Source organism: Narcine bancroftii, chromosome 6, assembly GCF_036971445.1.
Source record: "Narcine bancroftii isolate sNarBan1 chromosome 6, sNarBan1.hap1, whole genome shotgun sequence".
In the NCBI taxonomy this organism is placed as follows: Eukaryota; Metazoa; Chordata; class Chondrichthyes; order Torpediniformes; family Narcinidae; genus Narcine; species Narcine bancroftii.
The window spans coordinates 206620006-206642863 of NC_091474.1; the positions used below are offsets into that span (position 1 = coordinate 206620006).

At 38.9% G+C, this 22858-nt stretch overlaps 1 protein-coding gene across 1 annotated transcript in view; it reads left to right on the plus strand.

The window, feature by feature from the left end:
- The window catches only part of mdn1 (midasin AAA ATPase 1), a 228121-nt gene that overhangs the window by 43965 nt on the left and 161298 nt on the right, over positions 1–22858 (plus strand). Inside the window, exons 21-32 of the mRNA XM_069887323.1 lie at positions 391–538; positions 1464–1574; positions 2571–2722; positions 8905–9083; positions 9503–9711; positions 10714–10860; positions 11114–11255; positions 11580–11714; positions 12020–12158; positions 17126–17264; positions 21911–22041; positions 22156–22294. Coding sequence (XP_069743424.1) covers positions 391–538; positions 1464–1574; positions 2571–2722; positions 8905–9083; positions 9503–9711; positions 10714–10860; positions 11114–11255; positions 11580–11714; positions 12020–12158; positions 17126–17264; positions 21911–22041; positions 22156–22294 — 1771 coding nt within the window. The remainder of the gene's footprint in view (positions 1–390; positions 539–1463; positions 1575–2570; positions 2723–8904; positions 9084–9502; positions 9712–10713; positions 10861–11113; positions 11256–11579; positions 11715–12019; positions 12159–17125; positions 17265–21910; positions 22042–22155; positions 22295–22858) is intronic.

Genomic DNA, 22858 nt, shown 5'->3' on the forward strand with positions numbered 1-22858 from the left:
ATTTTTACAGATGCATCAGGTTCAGAAGCACCACAACTTGGTACAGGAATTATACACGCCCCATATAAACCTACCTCCCCACCTTCTCCATCTATGCTTTCTGCTACCTCTTTGCATAGTGGTGGGTGCCCCCTAGAATGCATTGCTAGGGGTAGTACTGGAGGCTGGTACAATAGGGACATTTTTTAAATGGGGGGGGGAAAAACTCTGGCACATTGATGTAACAAAAGTAGTTCATAGGTATATGATTGTGAAGATGTAGATCACTGTGGAGTAGGTACACAGAGGTCAGCACAACATTATGGACTGAAGGGCATACACTGCTGTAATGTTTCATATGTTCTTAATTGTGGTATAATCTGCATTGTTACTTCCTCTTCATGTTACAAGGTTTTACTTAACTGTCCGTAAGGAGGCAGACTTCAATTTAATGGATGGAACAGGGCATAGACCGCACTATAGCCTTCGAACTCTCTGCCGTGCTCTCAGATTTGCAGCATTGAACTCTTACAACAGTGTTCAACGCTCGTTATATGAGGTAAGTAACGAACGTAAACCTAGTTAATTTAGAGATTACAGCAAATGATAAATCTGTGGAATTCTTTGCCCAATGAAACAGTGAAAACTGCTTTGTTAAATGCATTGAAAACAGATTTTTAAATAGTAGAGGAATTGAGGAGCAGAAGCTATGATCTCATTGAGTGGCAGAGTAGGCTACCCCTGCTCTTTATTAGTTACAAAAACCATGGTAACAAGAATAAGTGTTATAGAACATGCAGTGCGACTGTGTGAAAGGGAATGTTAGCCATTTTCAGCATATTAGCCCACACCAGTCTGGCAAAAATGGGATGATGGTCCCTGAACTGGATAACAAATGAGTATAATAATGCAGAGCATGTCTATGCAATAAAACCATTAAAATTTGTGATGATTGAAAATGCAAGAGAAATTAATGCCCCAAAGTGAAGGGTATTGCAATAGGGTAACATTGAATTTGGGTTCAAAGGAAATATAGGTAGAAATAGAAGAACTTGTTTCTGAAATGTTTCTGTTTAAATAGCAGTTATGGGCCTAATTGGAATATTGTGACCTGCTTCTTTAACTTGCATTGAGCTCTGTTGAAACTGAATGCTCTTCTTGCGTGTATGAAGTTCAAAATAAGAATAGATAGAGATTTTGTGTGACTGTTTAATTCATTGCTTCTATAGAGTTGTTTGAGAATGTATGCTTTATCTTACCATAACTCTCACCCTGATGCACCATTGCTTTTGCACAGCTAGAATGAAAGATGGATCGCATTTTTTTAATTTGAAAGTTTAGAATGAGATTTGGTGGGTGGGGGAATGGGTACAGTGCCTTGGCAAATTTAGTTTTGCCTGCCATTTCCAACTATATATTTATAATTACTTCATAGCTATGGGCTCGAGTTGCTTATCTAAAACTATTTTGTTTTAAATCAACAGGGCTTTTGTATGAGTTTCCTGACTCAGCTGGATCGTAAATCTCACCCGGTTGTGGAGAAACTAATCTGTCATCATATTGTTGGAACTAATGCCCAAGCTGTTCTCCGGCAGGTATTTGCTCAGATGTTTCATTCGGTTTTGAGCACTAATTGGGCATCTAAAGCAATGAGAGATGAAATGTATTATTTCTTTGTAATGAATTTCAGTTTATAATCTTGTGATAGAAATGTATCCTTGTAAAAATTGCAATAAAATGAATAAATTCTGCAATCTATACAATTCAGCTGGTTGAGAAGGATGTTAATAAGTTGGAAAAGGTGCAAAAGAGATTTAGTGGAATGTTATCGAGACTAGCAGGCTTGAATTGTGATCAGAGGTTCAATGGTGTTCAGAATTTATTTCCAGTGGAATGTGGAAGGCAGAGGGAGTGCTGTTGAGGTTTATAAAATCATGAGGAACATAAATAAGATAGGCAGTCCAAATTAGAGGGGATTGAATCGAGGGAAAAGATTCGAAAGGTATCTGGGGCATATTTTCCACACAGATGGTGAGGGGTATATGGAATGAGCTGCTAAAGAATGTGGCAGAGATGGTTACAACTGTAACATTTTAAACAGGTACATGGATAGGGAAGGTTCAGATTACAAGATAAACACCTAAGTAGGAGGTTAACAGTGCAGAGGAGGAGCAGTGGGAGAGAGAGAGAGTGAGTGAAACAGAAATGGGACTAATTTGGGGAGACAAGGTGGTCTGAAGAGCTGGAAAACTCAATGACTGATTATATAACTAAAATCTTGATCGATATTGAAGTGTCTTTTGGCCATTTTAGGTGACCAGTTGCGTAAACTGGCCAACAATGACATAGTGTTTGTGAAATCCAGGCCCGGTAAAGATCTAACAACCTATCCATATCCAAACAAATGTATGGATGTCTTTATCACAGGACATTGTGTTTCACGAATGATAGAATAAGCATTTTCTGATGATTTAAAAAAAAAAAAAAAAATTTTTAGTTCATGATTGGTTTGCTGAGGTGAAGCCCAAATATCTGAATGAGCAGAAAGGTTTGATGTGGAAAACTGTCAGCTTTTGTTTTAAATATTTCAGCCCATTCCAGAACCAAAAGGAGGAGGTGCAGTGCAGATTGAAGGCTACTGGATTGGAATTGGAGAGAAAGAACCTTTCGTTGATAAACTGTACATTCTTACACCCTCTGTCAAACTCAACTTGAGGGATCTAGTCAGAGTGGTTGCGGCAAGGTAAAAAGAATTATTAGTCCATTAAATGAGATAACTGTTCTCTTGGGAATGTGTAGATATGGCCTTTGATACAATGAGTCTGTTTCATTCTTGAAACCTGAAGCATTGAGTATTATGAGCCCAGAGGACCCCAAAACTCAACAGCAATAGAAATTCACCAAGACAAATGGTTACTTAAACAAAAGTTGCTTTTAATTATCTTTAAACATGAAAACAAAATCACACTTTAACTTATCACTATTAATTTAACCTATCAACCCCCTTCTAATTCTAAGCGCACATGTATGTATATAAGTTCATAAAAAGTTCTTTGATTCACAGTCCAATCTCATTTCTCACTCCTCCAAATTCACTGATATCAGGCAATTCTTATACTGTGTGCAGAATTTAACATTTATGAAGTTCATCAGGCTTTGATGCTTGAAAGGAAAATCGTTACCACTCATGAAGGTTCTTGTCGGTTTTCAGAGAGATTTGTTGCTTGTTGGACACCCATAACTGATCCCTTTCGATCACCCACTTCAGTCTTTCTTCTGAAGGGGCAAGTTTCTTCAGTGTTTTCCAGATGATAAGCTCTTTCTTTCAGGTCGCCACAGAGTTCCTTTTTGTTTCTCTTATTTCAAGTGAAAGATTATGCAGCCAGTCCTCTCCTCTTGTATGGACCACAAAGGCTTTGACCAGGCTGAATTAAGAACTCACATCCTGTCTTGCCAACTTGTTACATTCCAGACCCAGCTGTTGTTGCTGAACTGTAGAACTGAATTCTCTCTCTCACACAGAGAAAACCACATGACCCTCTTAGAACAGCCAGCTGCACTCAGACTGCAGAACCGGACCTAATTTTCTGAGTCAGTTCATCTGTTGCTTTCCAAAACAATAATCCATTACTCCACATGTCCAATTAACAACTATTTGTGAAGACCTTATAGGCATTCTTCAAAGTTTTTGCAAAGGCACTCGGAGCCTGGCCTGTCTGGCTTGAGCAGAGCTCTGACATTTTAAATGAGACCTGTTTTGAAGTGTTTGCATGTGATCTTGACTAAATAAACCTCCCACAATTTATCTCCTTTAAAACATATCTATATACAAAATTAAAAATAACATTATCTATCACGTCATATAGTAGGAGCCTACCCCCCCCCCCACCTTTTCCAAAAGTCAGGGCATATTTCATCCAAGATTGTATGCTCAGATTCTAAACTGCCTTGTGAACCCAGAGTCCACCATATCTTCAAATGATGATGCTGGCGACCCACAGTGACTTTCTGTGGGCTGCAGAACACCTTGTGATCTTTACTGTTAAATACTCACCTTGTGAGCTTCTTTCATTGAAATTGGCATCAAGCAGTCTTGTCCTCAATGAGCTGCTGAACAGAATTAAGATCTGCAAATCTCCTGGGTAACAATGAGTCAGGAGCCCCTTTCACACTGCCAAAAACATCTGAGTTAACCCGCCAATATTGCTGGTTGAATCACGTAGATTTCAACTGGTTCTGATACATGGAGGGAGCAAGTGTCAGAGCCTGGCTGAGTTAACTCACCAATCGCCTTCTGGTGGTGTGAAAGCATCACCTGCTTTTGCAGTGTCATCACTGTAGGTAGGACCCCCCCCCCCCACTCTTAAAATCCTGAGTTGCAGAATTACCTGCAAATAATGGTGTGGTGTGAAAGGGTCCCGGGGTCAACTTGCCCTGCAAATTTTCCCATTTCCTAGGAGGGTTGGCAATGAGAAAGGGGCTAGGAACAGGCTTGCTGGAATGCAAAGGACTAAAGGGACAGTCCACCACCAAGGTTGAGGTTGGAAACATGGAGTGAGGGCCAGGATCAAAATAAGACTGAAGCACAGGGGTCTGAGACTGCCTCTACCTTCCATATTACTGACAAATGTCCATTCACTAGAGAATAAAATTGGTGACCTGCAGACAAGGCTGCTTTATCAGAGGCAGGTGAGACAAATCTCAGTTGTTTGCTGCCCCCGAGACCTGGCTAACAGAGGACACACCAAATACTGCTATTCAACCAGATGATTTCACCATTCATAGATTGGATCAGAACTTGGATTCTGGAAAAGGGATAGGGGGTGGTGTGTGCACCACCCATACTGGGTGGTGCACGGACATTGGGTTATGTCGACATCCTGGTCTATTGCCTTAGAACAAATCTCAATTAAATGCAGAACCTTCTATCTATCCTGAGAGATGGTCCATCTTGATGCACTACAAACCTTAGTCGGAGACTTTAACTAGGCCTGTCTCAAGGAAACCCTGACCAACTACCACCAGCATGTAATCTGGAGAACCAAAGGTACCAGCACACTCTATCATTGGTACACCAAGATCAGGAAGGCCTACTGTTCTTCCTGAGATCGCATTTTGGCAAGTTGGATCATCTAACCTTTGGAGATCAGGTTGCAGGAGGCTGAAGAACAGTTGCAGGACTTCCACGATTCAGCAGACTGGGCAGAGTTCAAGGACTCAGCAGAAGATCTGAATGAATACACCAGGGGTGTCATAGACTTTAATCAAAAGAGCTATGGATCATGTGTCCTCACCAAATCATTAGGTTTCCCAACTAAAACTCCTGCATGAACAATGAAATCTGGAACCTGCTGAGAGTCAGATCACAGACATTAAAGTCTGGAGATACAGATCACTACAGAAGGAGCAGGTTTGACCTGTGAAAAGCCAGCTCCAGGAGAAGTGGAGTTTCCAAATGAAACTGACGAGGGATACCCAACAGCTGTGGCAGGGCCTAAATGACAAACCTGCCTCAAAGCAAAATCTGGTACAGTAGGAGATGGCAAAGCTTCACTCCCTGATGAACTTGATGCTTTTTATGCCTGATTTGACCACAAAAATACCACCCCCATATCCCCGATGATTCTCTTCTGTCTGTATCAGAGGATGAAGTGGGCTTATCTTCAGGAGAGTGAATCTGAGGAAGCATCCAGTCAGGGTGGAGTATTAAAAATCTGTGCTGACCAACTTACCAACATATTCACAGATATCTTCAACATCTCACTTTGGCAGAATGTGGTAACCACCTATTTCAAACAGACATGAATCGACCAATGCCCAAGAAGGGTGTGGTAACCGGCCTAAATGACCATTGACCAGGGCACTCACATCAACAGTGATGAAGTGTTTTGAAAGGCTGGTGTCTAAGCGGCAACATGGATCCGTTCCAGTTTGCCTATTGTGGGAACAGGTCTGTGGTGGATACCATCTCATGGGCACTTCACAAAGCCCTGGAACACTTAGACAGTAAAGATGCATTCATTAGGATGCTCTTTATTGACAACATTTCGGCATTTAACACCATCATTCCCTCAAAACTGATCAGCAAACTTCAAGACCGTGGACTCAACACCCTACTGTGTAATTCGATCTTGGATTTTCTCACCTCCAGACCACAATCAGTGAGGATTGGTAGGAACATCTCCACAATCTCCATCAGTACCAGAGCACTGCAGGGTTACATTCTTAGCCCCCTACTCTATTCACTTTACACCTATGACTATGTGACTTGGTGCGACACCATCTACAAATTTGCTGACAATACCACAGTGGTGGGTTGTATAAAAAGGTGATGAGTCAACGTACAAGAGGGAGATTTAAAAACTTGGCTGAATGGTGCATGAAAAATAACTTTGCACTTAATGTCACCAAAACTAAGGAGCTGATTGTGACTTCAGGAAGGGAAATCCATATGTGTACGATCCAGTGATCATTGGGGGAAGTAGAAGTGGAGAGGTTGAGCAAATTTAAGTTCTTGAGAGTTACTTTCAAAGAATTTTTCCTGGACCCATTGTGAGGAAAGTGCATCAGCACCTCTACTTCCTCAGGAGTTTGTGGAGGTTTGGTATGACATCGGAAACCCTGGCAAATTTCTACAGATGTGTGGTGGAAAGTGTGCTGATCCACTGTATCATAGTCTTTTATGGTGACACCAATACCCCTGAGCATAAAGCCCTCCAAAAGGTAGTGGGCACAGTCCAGACAACACAGGCAAAACCCCTTCCCACCATCGAGAACCTCTTCAGGAACCCTTCTGTTGGAGAGAGGTAGCAATCATCAAGGATCCACACCACTCAGTATGTGCTCTGTTCTTGCTGCTTCCATCTGGAAAGAGGTTTAGGTGCCACAAGGATCAAACCACCAGGTTCATGAACGGCTTCTACCCTTCCACCATCAGACTCCTCAACAACAAACTCAATCAGGGACTCATTTAAGGACTCTTAACTTTTGCACTGTTGTGTTTTGGAAGCATCAGGTTCCATGGATTCATAGAGAAATGAGTCTGGACATGTGTTACAATCAAAGTTAACTTTATTGAACACGCAGGAGACAAACAGGATAAGACGTCAAATGATACCTAATTACTCTACTACTAAATAACTATATAGACATTCACATCGAGTCCTGGTTGGACACTGATACCAGTGGCTGCCTATCTTCAACACGGTGCAAGACTACAACAGTGCAACAGGCACATTGGGCTAAAGGTTGCTTACCCTACCACACTCTCCAGCACTTGTACACAGACAGGGATTTTCAAACACACTCCTAATTCCCTGTATGGAATTACACCAACGGGAGTGTGGCTCTCTTCAGGCACTGATCTATTGCAGTACTATAGTGCACACCTTACCCGCAACTCCTCCAGTGATGTCCACAGTATCGATGTCCAGGGCTTGGACCGAGAGGCAATCAAAAAGAAATGTGGTATGCATTGATGTTTTATATTTTTCTGAGCTGGGTGTCTGGCCAGTGATGACACTGAATCATTTAAATGAGCCAGTTGTAGGTGTACACTAATGGGTGGCCGCAATCCAACCTTGTTTTGACTTCCGATTAAGTTTTAGGCAGGGAGGTCACATGATGCTCTGCAATCCACAATGTTCCAGACAGGGAGGCCACATGTTCTTCCACAGTCCACATATAAGATCCTCTCTCTATGGCACAGTCAGGTGTTTATATTTGTTTACATATGTAGATTGTGTACAGTTTTTTTGTGCACTACCAACAAGTGGTAATTCTGCCTGGGATATCATGTATGCTCTCTGACAATAAAAAAAAGCTGAAATCTAATTGACTGGACAAAGGTTTTATTCCAAGTTTCCTTCATAATCATCTAATAAAGCAGTGCATTAATGCACAGAATTTGTTTTAGTCTGCCATAAGCAGACACATTTGCCTTCAGCAGAAACTGCCCGAAGTGCCTTTTGTAGTCAGAGAAGAGAAGAAAAAGAGAACCCCTCAGAGTCACTTAGTGTCCATGGCTTGGCCTCCCACAGCTATACAGTCCAGTCTTGTGTAGGCTTTAATTTCTTGTTCACAAAATCAATTATTTATTATGCAAAAGAAAGTTTCCAGTTACCATGTATTTCAACGTACAAGTTGACTGGCAGATAAGTCGGGTTCCCATTTTCGGTCTCATTTTCATGGTTTTATCATATATTGAGTGTATAATACATCCCCTCCACAATTTTCTGTAAGGAGCGTGCCAGAGACTGGTGTCTGGGCCTCCCAGCAAAATTTGTTACAACATCCCAATTGCCAAGTAACAAAGCTGTAAATTAAGCAAATGGGGAAAAAAAAACCTTTGCTTCTGGCCTGGAGGATGTCGAATGGACTTGGGTCCAAGTCTCAGCATCGGCTACAGCTGGAGTCGGCTACGGGTTCAGTGCCGTCCACGATGAAGAAGTCTCCTCGCTGCCCAAGTGTGTTTGATGGAGGAATCACGGCTACGGGTCAGCTCCCAGGCGGAGGTGGCAACCTCAGGCTTTACAATTGTAAAATGTTTGGGTGGGTTATGGGGAGGTATCGGGAAGCGCCGACGCTGGCAGTGGGGAGGTGCTACCATGGTCATCATATATGCTGAGCTGTTTTTTGAGTTGAATTTAAAGTCTCAAAAGTATATCTGAAGGATGTTCCCCTCCCCCATTTTTGAGTGAGTTTTGAGGGTTTCAAGACCATATGTATGCCGAAATATGCAGTAGTACTTGTATTGCTATTCCAGGGCTTTTTTTCTCACCATCTTTAAATATTCAAACTTTTGTTTCATCAGGATGTACTTACAGGGGTGGCAAGTTTGTGTTCAAACAGCTAACTTCTATTATATCACCGCAATGTTTGTTTAAAACTCCGATTTCATTTATAGTCAAATGTTTTTATTTGAAGAATTCATCCAGTGCTCATTCAAGGAGAGACATCGGTTGGTAAGACCAGCCTGATCAACTGGTTGGCATCTACAACTGGAAACCACTGTGTGAGGATCAATAATCATGAGCACACAGACATTCAGGAATATATTGGCTGCTATGCATCTGATGACATGGGAAAACTAGTATTTAAGGAAGGTATGTACATTTTTTGAGATTTAAAAAAAAAAGTCTATTTGCAGTATTTCTATTGTTTAGCTTGAATGATGCTAAATAGATTTTATACAACATTAAAATGCAAACCACTAGCAACAGTACTGATACTTGTAGACACAAGAAACTGAAGATGCTAGAAATTTGAGGAAAGGGAAGCTGGAGGGACTCATTGAGTCAGGTGGTCTCCATGAAGAGAAGTTGACAATCAATATGGGAACCGTTCATCCAGAGTTGTAAAAAGGGTCCCAAACCAAAATGTTCATTGCATCCATTTCTCTTTGAGGATGCTGCCTCATTTTCTGAGTCTCCTCCATTTTCTCTCCAAATGCCCACCCAATTATTTATAGTCTGGATATTCCAACTTTTAATGTGACCAGTTGATGTGTATTTCAATTATTTAGGTGTTCTGATTAATGCCATGCGAAAAGGCCATTGGATAATTCTCGATGAATTGAATTTGGCCCCAACTGATGTTTTAGAAGCACTCAATAGACTACTTGATGACAACCGAGAACTGTTCATAACAGAAACTCAAGAAGTTGTAAAAGCACATCCAAGATTCATGCTTTTTGCAACCCAGAACCCTCCTGGATTGTACGGAGGCCGAAAGGTTTGTTTTTGATGTGGTTTTCCATTTTGTAAATTGAAGATACAGGATGATGTGTGTCTAAGAAATGTTCCAGACAAATGACACAAATACTTGTAATTGGTACTTATTCATTCTACAGTGAGAGTCCTCATTATCTGGAATTCAACTAACCAGAAGCCTAAAAAAAACAGGAAAAGAATCAAGGAAATAACATTCAAAATAAATAAGAATAAATAAAATTTTAAAAGCTTAAAAGTTGTAAAAGTAAATGTTCTCCGAAGCAACACCCAACCGTTAGTGAAGATGGGAGCAAACATTCAGTCAGTGGAGTGCCCCACCTGCAGCAGCTGTTGAAGAGCTGGCCGATGCCGCTGGGGCATATCTCCCAAAGTGTCTCCCTATCAATGCCTAGTAAGAATATCTTTATTTGCATTAGGTATATTACTAAGGGTTTGTCTGTAAACTTGGGGGAGGCGGGTTAATTATAACGGCAGCACGGTTAACTTAGTGGCAAGTGCAACACTTACAGCATGAGTTGTTTACATAATCAAATACTACAGCACTTTTTAAATTACTTTACATTTTGCACTGTCTTTTAAACTGCATTCTTAATTAGGGTGTATTAGGTAGACATTGTAACAGTGGATCTCTGTCAACTGGAAAATTTGCATATGCAGCATCCATGATCTGTGAGGGTGTCGGATAATGGAGATTCTACTGAATATTTATATTCCTAGTCCAGAACGTATGCATTAATATATTCCATTGTAATTGAAGGATTAATCAAGGTAATAATCTAGAGTCCTTTCTCTTTAACATGGGTAAGTGGACACAATTCTTTGACATTTGTCAGAGTTGCAAAATTGGCATGAAGGTGACTATATTCTTACATAAATGAAGCAGAACATTAATTATCCTGATATTTGCTTATTTTTCTTTGATATTTTGCATCTGAACGGCTTTAGATCCCAGATTAGCGTAGGAGTCTTTTGAAGGTTTTTCTGATTTCAATTACACTTGTAGGTATTGTCAAGAGCATTCAGAAACCGCTTTGTGGAGCTCCATTTTGATGAGCTACCAAGTGCTGAACTGGAAGTGATCATTAACAAGAGGTGCTGTTTGCCACTGTCATACTGTGCAAGATTGGTTAAAGTTATGCTGGATCTGCAGGTATTTCAGAAAGCAATTCATTCTTTGGAAGTTCACAGGTGCATTGAGTGGTAATGAATAATCTGAAATAGTCTCAATGATGAGTTTAAATCCATTAAGAAACTATTTTCTCTTTACTCACTGAAAACCAATTGAAAAAACGAAGTGCACTGGTGTGGGGAGGGGAGACTGACTTGAACCTGAAACAAAATGTGAGTGACTGTGAGAAAGCTAACTTGTTATAGTATTTTAACAAGGTTGTTTCTTAAAATAGTCATATCGTAGAGGATCAAATGTTTTTGCTGGAAAAAATGGCTTCATTACTTTGAGAGAACTATTTAGATGGGCTGAACGCTACCGATTGTCTGATGTAACTGCTCAAAATTATGACTGGATTAAGCACATAGCTACTGATGGTAAGATATTTTTCTTTGCTTTTTGGTCATTCAATGCTATCAAAGTTGAAAGATATTTGTATTATAGCTAAGGTTAAAGGAGTTTTGATTTGAACTTGGTTGCTTTTATGGTAAATTGTATGTTTCTGTGTACTCTTTAAATCATAGCTTAGATTATTCTGTTTGAAGGAAGGTGTAAAAGACCAATTTCAAGTTTGTCATTCATTACTTGTGGTGCCATCTAAAGGCTTCCACAGAATGGGGAAACTGCGTCGGTATTAATGTGAAGTTTGATGCAGTCGAAATGAGCGTGATAGATATTCATTTGTTTCATCTTCCATGCAGCTTTTATGCTCTTGGCTGGCCGTGTGAGAAAGGAAGAGGAAGTTGCTGTCATTCGACAGATTCTGGAAAAACAATTTAAAAAGAGACTTGTTCCAGAAATTTTATTTTCAAAAGAAAATCTTGAGAAGAAAATGAGTGAGTATTGGCAGAAAGGATTTGTTTTCTGGAAAGTGTTTTGCTACTTCAATTTTTTAAAGGAAAATTTGATATTTAAAAGTGTGGCCCTTGGGTATTCTATAATCCTCCCTCCAGTTTCTAATGAGTTTCTGATCTCACTACTCTGTGCAGGTGAACTTTCCGAAGTATTTTGTGTACTTTTAAATTGATTTGCTGATAATGGCTCTAATATTATGTAATTTATTATAGGGCATAATATGAGCAAAGTATCAACTTTTGAATACTGTATTTTTAAACCTTGTCTCACGTTTCTTAATACACAGGTCATTGGACAAGTGTGAGGTCAGCCATGCCTGACAGGTTTCGCCATGTGGTGTGGACGTATGGCATGAGAAAGCTTGCAATCTTGGTGGGACAAGCTTTGCAGTTTGGAGAAGCTGTACTCCTTGTTGGAGAAACTGGGTAATCAAAAGCAATTTTAATCTTAACAAATTCAGACCTACAGTATATATAGTTCTGACTTGTATTATTCAACTAAGTGAATGGCTTGGATAGAAGATTGGCTGCTATTTCCTGTTTGCAAGTCAGCAATTCTTTATTTTCTGGTTTATTGGAGCTTGGACATTCACTTATTTTATGATTGATTTGGATGAAAGCTCCAAAGTCTGATTGCTAAATTTGTGGAGACCAAGGTGGTAATGAAAGTATCATGATCTACTCACAAAAGAGAAGAGATGGATCAAGTGAAGCTGTCAGGTAAATAGAATGTGGGACTATTTCAATTGTTCATTTTGGTGGGAAAAGTAACAAAAAAAAAGATCTTTTAAACGGGATCAGTCTGTGTTCAGTTGTATAGCAGCACACCAACCTTTTGCGAATCAAGCTTTAGGAAAGCAAAAAGTGCTGATATTAATGGGGAAATTTAACACAAAAGTTGGAAGCTTGTACTGCATTTGAAGAGGTTGTATGCATAATTGTTGGAAGTGGTTCAGAGAAAATTTGTGAGACAAATATCTGGAATAGGTGGGTTGTTATGATGAAGAGTTGGACAAGCTGGGCTTGTAGTAGTTGGAATTGAGTGAGAAGATAAAAAGAAGGGATCTTCGTGGAGAGGGTGTTGTTGCTTGTGGGAAAACTTGGGACTGAAGGTCACAGTTTAATAAATGAAGGATAATATAATTAAGGCTGGAGTAATTTCTTTTGAGGGTTGAGAGACTTGGAACTTCATTCCTTGGAATAGTGAAAAACAATCTTGAATATTTTGGTAGATTCAGATACTTGATAAGAAATAAGAGGAAAAGTTCTGCCGAAAAATCAAGGTGGAGTTGAGATTGTAATTAGATTGGCTAAGTTCTTAAATGGCAGAGCAGATTTGCTGGGGCAAGTAGCATACTGTTCCTTGTATGTGAAAAATGGTATTTGAATAACTTTAACAGTATGTATACATTTTGCTTCAAGACAAAGACCATTCAGCTTGCTGATGAATGATCACTGTTTAGACCAGAAGATTTAGGAGCGAAATAGGCTATTCAGCCCATCAAGTCTGCCCCTCCATTTAGTTGTGACATGATCCATTTTCTGACTCAGCCCCACTGCCTGGCTTTCTCACTATAACTTTTGATACACTGGCTAATGATGAATCTCTTGATTTCTACCTTGAATACACCCAATGACCTGGCCTCCACAATGGCCTATGGTAACAAATTTCACAGATTTACCATCCCATAGCTGAAGAAATTTTTCCTCCATTCCAAGTGAACATCCTTCAATCCTGAAGTTGTCCTCTTGTCATAGACACTCCCACCATGGGAAATAACCTTTCTACATCTAATTTGTCCATGCCTTTCATTTTCCTAAATTCCAATGAGTACTAAGGCCAAGAGCTGTAAAATGCTCCTTATATGATTACCCTTTCATTTCTGGAATCATCCTTGTGGAGCTCCTCTGAACCCTCTCCATGGTCACCATATCTTTTCTTATATGAGGAACCCAGAACTGCTCACAATACACCGCGATGTCTCACCAGTGCTTTATAAAGCTGCCAGAGGTGCACCAAAGAAGAGGTACAAGGACTGCCTAAAGAAATCTCTTGGTGCCTGCCACATTGACCACCGCCAGTGGGCTGATATCGCCTCAAACCGTGCATCTTGGCGCCTCACAGTTCGGCTGGCAGCAACCTCCTTTGAAGAAGACCGCAGAGCCCACCTCACTGACAAAAGACAAAGGAGGAAAAACCCAACACCCAAACCCAACCAACCAATTTTCCCCTGCAACCGCTGCAACCGTGTCTGCCTGTCCTGCATCGGACTTGTCAGCCACAAACGAGCCTGCAGCTGGCGTGGACATTTACCCCTCCATAAATCTTCGTCTGCGAAGCCAAGCCAAAGAAAGATCGCATCCCTGCTCTTGTATTCTATTTTTCTTGACATGAACGCCAGCATTGCATTTGCCTTCTTCACGACCAACTCAATATGCATGTTTACCTTCAGGCTATCCTGCACGAGGACTCCCAGGTTCCTTTGTCTTTGGGTATTTTAAATTGTCTCTTCATTTAAAGCACAGTCTGCCTGTTTATTTTTTATTCCAATGTGCATGCTTGTATTCTTTCCAACATTGTATTTTATTTGCTGCTTCTTTCCCCATTCTCCTAATCTGTCTTTCTGTGTCATCTTTTTTTAAAAATTTTATTTAAAATTTTATGACATGAATAAAATAAAAATTATATTTAAAGAAATAATAAAAAATAAGATAATAAAAATTAGAATACTACATCATTAAACTACACAAATTAACCCCCCTGATAATTATAACACAACATTAATCGTCTAATTTAAAATTAGTCCAACCCTCCCCCCAAAATAAAGAGTGAAGAATTAATTAACAATGTTGTAAATAAAATAGAAAAAACCCCACTTACAAAAAAAGGATAAAACTTAACAACAAAAGAAAATTACTAACAACAAAAAAAATCAATACTAAAAAAATACCCTTAAACATATATTTAAATCAAACATAATACATGTATTTAACAAATGGAATCCACTTTAAAACTAAGTTCAAATATTAAAATGATATATCAACCACATATCTGTTTTACAAAAAATCATAATTAATAATACATAAATACAGAATTTCCATTAATACCAAGTTTCCTTTATAATTCATCGAGAGAACAAAAACATCCCTTAAAAAAACAATCAGATAAACTTTTTATTCCCTTCCCCTCCCCTTATATAAAAAAAGAAAAAAAAAGAAAAAAAAGTTCAAACTCTTATAAAATTCTCCACATTCTTCATTTATAACATCTTCAAAATTCTCTATTGAAATTAACTTAATTTTATTAAACTCTTCTCCCTCAATGTATTTGTACTTAATTTTCTTACACCGTCAATTTTTGACTTATTATCTTCTGTGACATCATCCTCTTAAAAAAGAGAGAAAAAAGAGAAAAAAAACCTCCCCAAAAAAGAGAGAAAAAAAAGGAGAGAAAAAAAACCTCCTAATTCCCTCTCAATTACAATCAGAAAAGAAAAAGAGTTTAAAAAAAAAATTATTTATTTTAAAAAATTTTTTAAAAACCTTCACTTCTTAACCCAAAAATTAAAAAGAAAAAAAAAACAGGTCGGAGGTCACAACTACCTCCTCCTGTTTAAACCGCCCAAAGCGGTAACTCCCCCAAAATATTGGGTGTGAGATAACTCACAGGTAGCTGATGACTTCTGGAAACTAGTGCCCATCCAGTTCCCTCTCCCAACTCCCATTTCATTAAACTATCATCATTATTTAAACTATTTAAACTCTTCTCAAAAAAAAGATAAAAGATTTATTTTTTTAAATCAACGTTACCACTTCTGTCACCATTGCTTCCATTTCTTTTAAAAATCTGGATCCCACCTTACATCTCTACTCTCTTTGGAGACCTTAAAGGACTACATCATTCCTGAAACTGCATGATTGGTAGAGACTGAGCAAAGTCCATAACCTCTTTAGGATTGTCAAAGAACTTTGGCTAATTTCCATCCTAAAAAATCTTCAGTACCGCAGAATACCTGAATGTTGCCTTATGTCTTTTTTTCCACAACCGTTCTTTCACAGAATTAAATTCGCGTCGTTGAAACATAATTTCTTGACTCAAATCTTGATAGAAGAAAACAGGATTATTCTGAACCATCAAAGGAGATCTATTTTGCTGAGCATTTCTAATAGCTGTACGTAAAATTGTCTCTGTCACAATAGTTTAAACAATGGATCAGAACAGGTCTTGGATTCTGTCCTAAAACATAAGCAAAAGTAAACAGATTTTGTGTATTTGTCCTGTAAAGACAGTCAGGGCACCACTACTCCAGTGCCCCTACCAAGAAGAGAAAGAGAAGCTAAGAGTCCCTTCAGAGAAGTCAAGTATCTGTGAATCCTGCTTCCTGTACCTTAGAACTTCCATAGCAACTAACCTCTCATCCATTCCAGTAATGAACCAAAGGTCTAGGCATCCAGGTCACTTTCCTCATCTGCAGTCCCTCCATCTGTCCCCACCAAAGCTTGGATTGTCCAAATCACCGATCACTTGTATCTAGATCATGTTGTAGAAATTAGAACTTATTTTTCTGACATGGACAATTGGGCTAACTGAAAATTTTAGGCAGATGACAACTTGATTCCATTCATGGGCATGCTGTCATGTAGTTTCATGCCTAAGCTCTAATGGCAGTTTATTTTTTGTCTTGAAACTGTTCTTAGAACTTTGTAACTAATTATGTCAATTACTGAAGAAGACTGCCTTGTTCACTTTGCAACAAAGGAAGTTGTGCAAGTATTTAAAATTTTGGAGGTGGGTTCAAAAGGGAACTGGATCAGGATCGGAAAGAATAATTTTCCGGGCTGTGGGACAAACTGCTCTTAAAGGGCAGTAGAGAAAAAGGGCTGTGCCCATTTCCATTGTATCCAAACACTTGAACACAAATAAACCTGTTTCTTTACTGATTCCTTTTGGGACTGCTACTGTTTGTAACTTTCTTTAACTGGCAAATTTCAGATGGGGTTAATGTGTAATAAAATGTGCAGTCCTGATGCTGGTGTTTGACCCCAAATGTCAGCAATTCTTTTTCCTCATTCCCACAGATGTTACTCAATGTAATAAGTTACTTGTTAAGTTTATTTTTTGCTCTTGTGTGGGGTTTGTATTTCGGTGCCAAAACTAGGATTGTAATATGCATTTGCCTTCAAATGCAATTCTCTGGCACCTGTTTGTTTATCCTTGCAGGTTAGAAAAACTTGTATTTGTTTAGTGTATTTTATCTCAGTAATTTGCCAAGATGATTGACAGGCATGTCACCTGACAAACATAAGTCTAGTCAAACTGCTTTGAACTATTCTTTCCTCAATTGATTGCATAATGGAATGTCAGTTTTTTATTTTGCTATTTTTATATCTAGGTGTGGAAAGACCACAATCTGTCAAATGTTTGCTGCTTTGTTCAATCAAAAGCTGCATATTGTAAACTGTCACTTACACTTGGAGACATCTGACTTCCTTGGGGGTCTCAGGCCTGTCAGACATACATCTGATGAAAATGTAAGTCTAATATTTGATCTTCATTTCAAGGCTAACCATCCATTATCAACCGTTCACAAGTCAGATTTAGCACATTCCAATTGGCAAAGTGATGGTGAGGGAGAAGACTTTAGAAGTTGTGTTGAAACCATTGAGCATGTGGGTTGGACTATGCAACTAGAACTACAAATAATTTTCAATGCTGTAATTACATATTTTTTCTAAATGTGAAATGTAATCAGGTGACTGAAAAATATCCTTTATCTTTATATACAATGTTGCATATTGCTCTTCAACCCTCACTTTATCAAGAACTGGGCTAGAAGAGGAACGTCAAGTGATGCAGAGGAGGAAGGAGGCAGCCTCTCGAAGATCCTGGGGTAATTAAAGAAAAAATAAAATAATTTATAGTAGCTCAAACAGGAAGAAAAGGAAGAATTTACCTTTATGGTAAAGATGTTGAAGAAGAATCAACAATTGTTGGCAACCTTGAGCTCCTATCAGGAAGTGGGGTTTTTCAATGGAAAAGGGCTTACCTACAGGAAGAAGCTGGGGGGGTTTGGCTCGTCCTGTCCCCCGTGCAGACAGTCTGATGCCTAGGAGGAATGGTGGAGCATCCTTGGCATTGGAGCTAGGAGATGCTCTGGAAGAGAAAAAGAGGAGATTGAGCATGCATGATTTGAAGGAGCACTAGCAGAAACAGGAAGAAGGAGCTCTCTCCCAGAAGGCAAGTTGGACATCGACCAAAGTACAGAGGAAGAGGATGAACTGGTAAATGTTAAACCAGTGAGTGAAGTTAAGACTAAAGAAAAATATACTAATGAAGACATAAGGAAAGAACTCCTATTGAAAGATCAAAAAAACTCGATCATATGTTAAAAGTTTTGTCCAGGTTAGAGGCAGGAATTGGTACCTTAAATGAAAGAGTGACGGAAGTGGAAGAAAAAATGGATGAAACTATGGAAAGAGTAGTAATGTGGAAAAAGAATTAAATGAATTGGCTACAGAAAAAGTAAAAAATATGGAAAAAAAATGGATTCTTCGTAAAATTTTAGTAGACGTAACAATGTTAAAATAGTGGGACTCAAGAGAGGAAGAGGAGGGGGTAAATTTTATGTACTTCTTCCAAGCATGGCCACCAAAAGTCCTAAAGGAGTACAAAATGTCGGAGCAAATACAGAAATTGAGAAGGTGTATATAAGTCCCCCTTTTCATGTCCAGGAATGGATCAAAAACCACACTGTTCTGCTATTAATTTAATCCACTGAAGAGCACCATTTGTGGTGTGGGGGGGGGGGGGAAAGGTTACAAATCTATGTTGCGCCAACCAGCCAATTTGAAAATTATGATGCCAAATGGACAAAATAAGTCGAGTAGCAAAGAACTTTGTGAACAAGCTACCAACTTAGAAGAACTGAAAGAGAATGAGAGAACTTCTTTTAACTTGATTTTTAAATTTGAATAATTACACTTCTTTCTTCCTGTACATTTGTATTTGTTTGATATTAATCCTTTGGTCAAAAAAAAGTAGAAATTTTCTGAAATTGTTTTGTCTGGAAGTTCCTGAGGTTAGCCTCCAGAATCTAAACATCCATGTTAGTGGATTTTCTCATTACCCGTACAAGAGAGGGGGGGGGGGGGTGGGTGGTGGTTAGTCCATTTTACACGAAAGGGAGGGTTGTTACAATTTAGTAATGGTACTTTTTTTTTCTTTTTTCATTTTCTTGGGAAGTGTCGTTGGTACTGGGAGAAGGGAAAGTGATCTTTGAAGGGAGTGTGGTATGGGGGGATAGAAGGAGAGATATGGAACAAGTATAACAATAATGAGAGAGATTTTTCTTTGGAATGTGATAATTAAAGATTTTAAATAGTGTTCCAAACTTTAGGTTACCTTCCTTTATTTTTGAAACCCACACTGATGCCCCTTAGATCTGGAAAAGCCAAGAAAATTAGATCCCTCTTGTTTAGATGATAGTCCTAAGATGTTTCCTTCTACTTTCTTGCTTTTTTAAGGGATTTTAATTTTACTACTTTTTTTGGGTGGGTGGGGGGAGGTAGGTGGGGTAGGTTAGAGGTGGGTTTTAAAGCCAACATGTAACATGATTTATGTATGATTATACTATACCATGAATTTTGTATATGAGTGCATATATGATTTGAAAAATTTTTTTAAAAGAATTGGGTTGGAAGCAGAGCTATAATCTTGATTTCAAAATGCAATAGGCAGCACAAATTACAGGAATCTCATTTCTAATTCCAGTACCATTCCACAGATAATAAAGTCCTTTACGATTTTAGCAAGTTTGTCAAATGAATCCTGGTAGCATTACATTTTACAGATTCCACTGTATGAGACATTAATTCAACTCTCATTTAAGGTATCAGCATCTTCTCTCCAGTAAAAGGCATTTGCAAGCTTGCTGCAGTTTCCTAACCTGAATTTCCTTTTTGAACTATACCTTTTGTATAGAAAAAATCCAGATGGGGTAGTATAGTAAATAAACACAGTATAGCAAATCATTAAAGTTGCAAGTCTTCAATGGTAATTATTAGATCAGCTTGTATTTTGGCTCTGCCATGAAATGTGCGACTATGTGCACAGCAGTGATGCCTTTAATGAATATACTCTGACAATCCATTCCGAAATGTTTGCTCACTCTGAGTGCCTGACAAACGTAAGTTCTGCTCAGTCAACTTGAGTTTGGACACTGTTTACAGTTTTAAATATAGAAAGACCCCAAGGTGTTTATGCATGATTCAGATATGGGAACCACGTTTAGAGGTGATTGAGTAAGATTAGTCTTCAAAAGTGGGGTAGTAGGATTTGGGATAGGTATTTCCTCACATTGAAGCCGTTGTTTCCCTCTCAATGCCGTACTTGGCCTTCTTTTGCCCTTGGAATAGCCTCTATTTGATGAGGGATTGTGGAATATCCCTTTCAAAAGTTGCTATATAATGTTCTGCATCTTATTCCTCCTCTTCTTGGCATGCAGATTATAATAACTGGTCTTGGTGAAGACTAGTAAGGTCCTCTACCAAATAGCTCATTTTGTACCAAACTGACCTCCTCCAATAAAGATTGATCGGAAAACGTGGATCACTTCCAACATCTGGGGCCATCTTTTGACAAAGGCAGACATTGAAGATGAAATTGACAACTGCCTTCAATGTGCCAGCACAGCCTTGGCCAATTGAGGAAATGATACTTGGAAGATCAAGAGTGCAGGTCTGCAATAAAACTCTTGGCCTACTAGGCTGCAGAGATACTTCCACTCCCATTTGCTTCTGGAGAAGAAAAATGAACAAAAAAAATTGTTTTAAAATTCTTCTTCATTGGAAGGATGTGAATCAATGTTGATGCCCATTCGTATGTCAACATCTTCCGATTTAAGATCCTAGTTTCACTCGTGCATGCTCCTGATCAGTCATGGGAAGAAATGTCCAAGCAACCAAGGAAATTATATAACCAGGTACTTGAGGTCTCCTTGAATAAATAAAACACCTTCCTGGGAATCTCTGGCCCATGATTGCTCAGTGGTGAAGAGGCATTCAGGGTGGTGTTGAGAATCTAGAGAACCTGGAGTCTATGCATTGGGAGCATACAGAAGACCTCTGTGTTATGGGAGGAGGGGACTGCCCATCCTGCATTTCCATTGGTTACTTTCTTCCCCATCTGTGGCTGTTCAAATTTTTCAATCCCTTTGTCACTTGTACGTGGGGCAAGACAGTTTGCATAGCAGTTAGCTATTCCAGCGATAGTGACCCAGGTTTGAATCAGGGACTGTCTGAAGGAGTTTGAACATTTTACATCAGTTTCCTACCATCCTCCAAAATATACGGGGTTGTCGGTTTTATTGGGTGTAATTGGGCGGCATGGGTTTCCTGAGCTGGAAGAGCCTTCACTGTGCTGCATTTTAAAAATTAAATTAAAGATGACTATTAAATGATTCACTTGAATACAAGCTTGCTGTGCAATTCCTCCTAAATTAATAGTTTGAGTCCACTTTCCAAATATATTTTTACTGGCTGGGGTTGGTGGATGGGAGACTGAAACAGAATTCTTGCTGTGGTCTTTCCTGTAGTCCTTTAATGAGTTAAAGGTGTGATGGATTAGAATCGCTCAAATGTGTAAGTCAAATTTAAAAAAAAAAATACCCTTGGGTGTATCTGTTTAAAGCAATACAACTTGCACTACTTTGAAGTATTTTAATAGCAGCAACTTTAAGAGTTGCTTGCTTTATGCAATGAAAGTAAGAGTTATGGTAGTGTAACTCATGGATTGGTATCATGGGAACCTGAACTAATAGGTTGACTTGTTAAGTTGCTTGAATATATTGTGTTAATTATGAGAAGAAAATCTGAAATTCTATCAGAAGTAACAATCATATTGTCTGTATTTATTTGGGTTTGCAACTGCAAATGTGCAGTAATGTGGTTGCCTCAACAGCTGTCTGAAATTACCCATATTCAAAAGCAGTTGGAGCCTTCAAAATAGTTTCAAGTCCTAAATTTATCACCATCCCGTCTTTGCTTCCTGATAAATAAATAAATAAATAAATAAATAAATAAATAGCTTGTTATTGCAGACTATATTAATTGGCAAGACATACTGGTAGTGTCTTCTTACCTAATATTTATTTTGGAAAAATATATTTCTTCACTGTTAGGATGGCGACAACCCCAGCAGGCTGTTCGAGTGGCACGATGGTCCTCTTGTGCATGCCATGAAAGAAGATGACATGTTTCTGATGGATGAAATCTCTTTGGCAGATGATTCTGTTTTGGAAAGACTGAATAGGTGAAGTGCTAATCAAATTTGAGAGTTCTATTTGGATGCTAAGTATAGGAACAAGGATGTTTGTCAATTTTCCATTTTGTTGTTTATCGACTTGTGCTTAAATGTGTTGTGCAGTGTCCTGGAAGCTGAAAAGACGCTCTTGCTTGCAGAAAAGGGAAGTGGGGAAGATGATCAAGTGGAGCTCATAACTGGTGGAAACAAATTTAGGATTCTTGCCACTATGAATCCTGGTGGTGATTTTGGGAAGAAAGAGGTAAGACTACAATTCGAGAATCGCCTTTACAATGATGTGTTGCAGTTGCATTCTGTGCTGATGGTGAAAAACCCTGTCGAAAGGGAGCTTGAATTGACATTTTCATGACTTTGCATGTCAAACAGCTCAATCGCAACCAAAGTATTTTGATGTGCCGTTGTGGTAATGTAGGAAATATGGTTATCAATATTTGGCAATGACAAGTAATCTGTTGAATGAGTATTTGGTGGATTTGTGTGCTGTTTTTTTTCTTCATGAGTGCATCTGAGAATTGGAGCATGTATTCTTCTCATTGCTGTGCTAAAATGGACTTGTGTCAATGAGCTTTGGACAGTGTGGACGAAGAGTACATTTAATTACTTGGTCTTCACATATAGTTCAAGAATAAACCCTTGGCTGACTGTTTACAGAGATGTATCAATATGATTGATCAAAACAAAACAGCCACCCCAGCTTGTCTGTACTGGAGTTGGTTCCCAAAAGCTGCCTCAATCACTCTGTTACACTGCAGCCTTTCAGCACACATTTTTTATTTTGTTCTCCCTCTCCCTTAATTTTCTCTTA